Consider the following 6,077-nt stretch of genomic DNA (forward strand, 5'->3'; position numbering starts at 1 on the left):
GAATAGAGGCCTGCAGGAAAATGGAGAGTTTAAACCCCTCTTCCCCTGGTGGAAGGAGCCAGTCAGCTGGTGGGATGTCCCTGCATTGTGCTGAAGACCTTGCAATGCTCCTGTTTTGTGAGGACCCAGGACATACCTGTTATTTTGCTGAGAGCTGATAAATGAAGAATGAACCATCCATTTCTTCTTTGATCAAGACGCACTTCATAACCTTTCCATCCAATGACAATGGCAGCAAGTATGGGCATGCTCTGAAAGATTTAAATACTCAATTAATCAATGGAATATTCCATTAGTGGGATAATCAGTTGCCACTGCCCTGATCTATAGTTACATCTCAGCTGGGCCTCACAAATTGATTCCTGATGAAGTTCTAATTGACTGGACCATCTGATAACGGGCCAGTTGGAGTTTATTGAAATAGCCAGTGAGTAGTCCCTGGCGGGGCCTTCCTTAGGGAAAGGCTGGGGTTGGAAGAGGGGCAGAGGAACATAATTTATGCCCAGCTCTCACTATATCTTCTCTTGGATACAGTGTTTATGAGTCCCGGGTGAGGGGTGAGCGCTCACGGCTGGAGTACTGGATGAGAAAGCCACTCTGAGCCCATCCCCTGCCCATCCCCATGGTGGCCAGAATGGGATTTGCCCAGGAACCCTTGGGGTAATGATTTGTGCTTAAGAATGACTCAAGGAACTTAGAATGTAGAGTCCCGGACCTTGTATCAGGCGTTCAGACTAGAAAGGGCCTGGGACAGGACCCAGGAATCTGCATTTTGATAAATTTCTCATTGATCCCAATACTAGTGCTCTCCAGACCCCCCTTTGAGAAATACTGCATTAAGAGCTGGTGGCGTAGAAGCAGACTGTGTATCCAGGGCTCTGCTTCCCCGGGGATTCAGTTCCTTAGGCTTTGTGTGTGGGGACAAATGGGTAATCGCACTCTCCAAGCCTCCCAACCTCTTCGTTGCCTAGCACCCCTTTCATTATTTTTTTTTCACCTATTTTTTCCTTCCAAATAATCTGCATTTACTGCTAATGGATTTGCCTTCACATTTTGATTACTCAAAGACACATATAACAAAGTATATAATTAAAAGAGTATAGTATCACCTCTATTTGTTTCATTCACTCATTCACTGGTTATTTTCAGACATCTTTTAAGGATTATTATGTGGCAGGCATTGAGGATATCTTTTTTGGAAAAATGAAATCAGGCAAATACACGGTTCCCAACTGCAAGGAGATCATCCTTCTTTGGGGAGACAGGCAAGAAAATGAAGTGTAGCATTAGAGGTAAGTACAGGACCTGCTCTGTGACTGCAGGTAATTTAGTAGGTTTTGTTGCAGGGAAAAAAAAATATATGACACCCGTTAGGTATTTGGAAATTTGAAAATAATTCCCAGATTTCTGTATCCAGGTTTAAGAACTAAGAAATGCAGGCCCTGTCAGCTAAAGATGCCCCTGGGTGGTCTATGCCTGTGCCTGGGGATGGCTTTTCTCTGCTCTTCCTGGGGGGACCTGTAGACACTGGGTGGTCTTAGGGGGCCAGATTTATATATAAATGATCCAGAATTCTGTGTATCTGAAAAGGAGCTTGGACCTGTCCCCACTATGAAGGAAAAGGCACTGAAGAAATTTCATGCTGGGGAGAGTCATGATCAGATTTCAGATTTCTCCCACTTTCCATTTCTTCTTTGTCTTCTCTCCTCCTGCTCTTCTCTCCCTCCTCTTCTCTCCCTCCTCTTCTCTTTCTTCTCTCTTAATACACTGTTTTGTATATATGCAGCTTTAATTTGTGTTTAGATAGAAATGTTCAATGTTCTTTTTGTGAAAATACATTCTGTTGTTTTGGATAACGTGGGGCAGAGTTTAGAGCCTCAGAATGTCTTAATCTGACCTGGAGATACTGAATGTTTTAATTCCTTTAGACACAACCCTGCCCCAATGTACCACAGGAGATTTTTGGTAGACGGAACCTTTAGTGTGGTTTAGCATTCTGGTTCCATTTCCTTTGTCATGATGTTCTGCTTCTGACAGAAACCGCCAACTAGGACAGAGAATGTTCCTGGCCATGCCTTCAGTCATCCACTGTTTGTTAAGTGGCTCCCATGTGTGAGGTACCACAGTTGATGTGACTGTCATTAGGATGTGGTCTTGGCCTTCAGAGGTCCACACGCTGGGATAGAGGCCCCAGGTGGGTGTGGACCCACCAGTGAGATGTGAATGGGCATTGAGGAGCTGAATCACACAGTGGAAAAGGGTGTTCCCCTTTTGGACTCTCTCTACAAGCCTTATGATTATTTTAAGGTGAAAGTCTCAGTGTGGCATCAGTCCACTTTTAACACCTCTCTAGTACTTGCTAATCTTCCTTTTCAGCAGAGAAAAAAATAGCAAGTCTCAGGCTCAGAGCTTAAGATTCCAGCCAGACTTAAATAAAATTGTTCAGTTTTCATTGTATTTGTCTTCTGTTTGTGGCTAGTATGATGGCTTATTTCATGCGTCAGCTCCACCTGGGCACAGGCTGCTCAGGCATTTGGTTAGATCTCATTCTCAGTGTGTCTGGATGAGATTAACATTTGAAACAGTGGACTGAGAGTGGAAATGAATGGCGTCATGGCGCAGTGGAAATGAATCTGACTAGGAACCATGAGGTTGTAGGTTCAAGCCCTGGCCTCACTCAGTGGGTTAAGGATCTGGTGTTGCGGTGAGCTGTGGTGTAGGTCACAGACAAGGCTCAGATCCTGTGTTGCAGTGGCTATGGTGTAGGCCATTGGCTACAGCTCCAATTAGACCCCTAGCCTGGGTGGGAACCCCCATATGTCACGGGTGTGGCCCTAAAAAAAAAAAAGAAAACAGTGGACTGAGGAAAGCAGATTGCACTCCCTTCCATGGGTGGCTCCATCCAGTCAGTTGGGGCCTGAATAGACCAAAAAGCTGACCTCCCTCAAGCAAGTAGGAATTTCCTCCCGCTTTACTGCCTTGAACTGGGACATAGTTTTCTTCTGCCTTCAGACTTGAACTGAAACATCAGCTTTTCCAGGGTCTTGGGGCTGTTGGCTTTTGGACTGCAATTTATACCCTGTACTCTTGTCAACTGCAAATCCTGGGACTTGTCAGCTTCTGTAGCTGTGTGAGCCAATTTCTTACAATAATTCTCTCTCTCTCTCTCTCTCTCTATATATATATATATATCCCCCCTGTAGAACCTAAATACAGAAAATAATACTAGTATTCCATTTAAGAAGCTTAATAAAGTGTCCTTATTCAATACATTTATTTGAATAAAAAAAGGAGTCAATTTAAGGAAAGATATTAAGTAAATGATAATGGAGGTCACACATGGACTTGACAAAAATGGTGAAAAGGGTTTGAGAAATGCAGAGGTTAGGGCAGGGATGCAAAAAGCCATGGACCTAAGCAGGAATGAGGAGGGTTTAAGAGGAGAGGCAGAAATTCTGACCCCTTGTCCCATCCTCTGGGGGTAGAGGGAGGCACAGATGACAGGCAGGGAGGCTGGGCGCTGTGTCCAGAGCACTGGATAAGTGAGTGAGGGTGTTAGGGTGTAGTGACTGCTCTCACAGTCATCTCACATCTCAGCGGTTTACCCAGTCAAAGGTCATTTCTTTCACGCTCACATTTGTTCTTGTAAAGGGTAGGAGAAGAAGAGATGATTCTGTTCTGAGTCCCTATTCAAGGGTTAGACTTTGTTCAACATGGGCTCCATAGAGCAGCACCATCCTAGAACTTTCCGGGATGATGAATATGTTCTGTACCTGCATGTCAATGATCAGGTACTTGACATGTGGTCAGTGCAGCTAAAGAACCGTATTTTTAATTTTCATTTTAAGTAATTTAAATTTAACTTACCACATGTGGCTAGCTGTTACCATGTTAGGCAGTGCAGTCTAGAGCCTCATCCTCATTTGCAATCATCCAGGGAGAGGGAGAGGGTGAGACCTATAAGACATTTTATGGGCTTGGAGAAGAAGTACAGAAGTTCATCACTTTCTCCCAGAATGCAGTCATCTGGTTGCACTATATTCCCCAGAATGAACCCTAAGTATGTGCCTGGAGGCAGGTGAGAATCTAGCCAGTCTTCCCCTGCAAATTTGGCAGAAGGGAGTGATGGTCTGAGGGTAGGTGCTGGGCATTGACATGGGCCGGGGCATCAGAGAGGTTGGGTTGCTGGTGGGAGAGTTCTAGTCCTGTGACTGAGGGACAGGGGGTGGGACTCTAGTCTCTGGGTAGAAGGAAATCAAACCTGGAGGATGTGGAGAACTGAGAGTATAGACATGTCTGAGATCTGGAAAAAGATGGGTCTCATGGTCAAGGCAAATCCCACCGGAACAGAGGCACGGATTAGAGTAGCTCACTGGCAAACTGGCCCATCCCCAGGTCACTGCCTGTAGGAGGGCTACATGGGCTTCTTGTATTTCCTTCCCTTCTGCTGTTGCTCAGATAGAGGGAAGGGCCCAGAGGGCAGGAGATGCCCAGGGTTCTAGCAATAGGGAAATGCATGGCAGGAGTGCTGTGGAGTCAGGCTGGTTATCTCAAGGTGAGTCAGGGAGGGGAGAAACTGCAACTTATTCAACAAGCAGATAGAAGGTATATTGTGGGGAAGTGAAAAACAGGAGATTTTGAGGTAGTTGTTTGTACAGTGACACATTCTGATGCACTAAGAAATCAAATTTTTATACTCTCAGCTATTTTCCAACTAAGAAATGTACAAACCAGACACCTGCATCTCATCTCCCAACCTCATCCCTTGGTCAACCTTCACCCTTAGCGTGATTAACAGGAATGGGATGGGAATTGGGATAAACTGGGACTCAGGGATTTTAGGCTTAAACACAGCTGAGCCAAAACAGTTACATTGCAAAGGCCATCAGATTGGCCAAATGAAAATGTCTTGCCTTTCTTCCTAGGTACTAAGTGTGGGCATTTTTGTGGAGGAGGTGACACCTGAGCAGGGCTTTGAAGACGAAGTGGGATTTGACAGGTAGAGATGGAAGGGGGATGGTCTAAGCTAAGGATCTGAATGAGCAGACTCACAGGAAGGAGGAGTGTGGATGTGTGCACAAGAGCTGGGGAGTAGACCAGTTGGCCAGGGGTGTGTGGGTGTGGAGAAAGATCCAGCTGGAAAGATTTGCTGGGGGCAAGGCTAGGAAAAAGCTGGAATGTCTGTCTAAAAGCATCACCTTTGGAGTTCCTGTTGTAGCTCAGTGGCAACGAACCCAAGTAGTATCCATGAAGATGAGGGTTTGATCCCTGGCCTCACTCAGTGGGTTAAGGATCTGGTGTTACTTAATCCTATGGGTTAAGAAGAGCTTCAGTGTAGGTTGCAGTTGCAGCTTGAATCCCACATTGCTGTGGCAGTGGCATAGATCAACAGCTCAGATTCAATCCCTAGCTTGGGAACTTCCTAAATGCCACACCTGCTGCCCTGAAAAATAAACAAATAAATAAATAAATGAAATAAAAGCATCACCTTTATTCTAGAGGCCATTAGAGACATTGAAGGGTTTTGAGCAAGACACTGGCATAACCAGCCTGGGCTGGACTGGTGTGAGATGAATAGTGTGAGATGTGCTAAGAGGCTACAGGAATAGTCTGGAGAGAGGCCTGGAAGAGCATACTGGCAGAGGCAATGGAGGGGGCCGTGTGTGTGTGTGTGTGTGTGTGTGTGTGTGTGTGTGTGTGTGTATGCGCACGCGTGTGCTAGGGGAAGTGGGGAGAGGGCTAGTCATTCAAGCCCCTAATGCAGAATTTGCTTTAACATCACAACAAATAATGCCTTCATGTTCATTCTGTGCTTGCTTGGCCATGCCTGGCTCTTGGGTATATGGACGGGGAAACAGAGCAGCAGCCCTGAGTCAGATGAAAGCCCAGTGGTGAACAGGTTAAATTCCCCCAACAACCCCCCTGCTGCCTTGCTGCCTGAAATGGCAGCTTGAACGTGATAGAATTGGGTGTTTTGCATCACATTACAGGACTGCCTGTGCGGGAGGCTATTCTTTCAAAAGGAGGAATTTGGTGGTTAAATTTGAATTTATGACAGCGACCTGATTCTTTTCACC

General features: G+C 45.7%; 1 protein-coding gene across 1 annotated transcript in view; it reads left to right on the forward strand.

Annotated features, from left to right (window-relative positions):
- MRPL46 (mitochondrial ribosomal protein L46) overlaps positions 1–969 on the forward strand; it is a 162,262-nt gene extending 161,293 nt beyond the window's left edge. Inside the window, exon 6 of the mRNA XM_047767498.1 lies at positions 1–969. Within this exon, the coding sequence (XP_047623454.1) occupies positions 1–94 (94 nt within the window). The 3' untranslated portion in view covers positions 95–969.
- The last annotated feature ends 5,108 nt before the right edge of the window (positions 970–6,077 follow it).

The sequence above is a fragment of the Phacochoerus africanus genome, chromosome 2, assembly GCF_016906955.1.
Source record: "Phacochoerus africanus isolate WHEZ1 chromosome 2, ROS_Pafr_v1, whole genome shotgun sequence".
Lineage (NCBI taxonomy): Eukaryota > Metazoa > Chordata > Mammalia > Artiodactyla > Suidae > Phacochoerus > Phacochoerus africanus.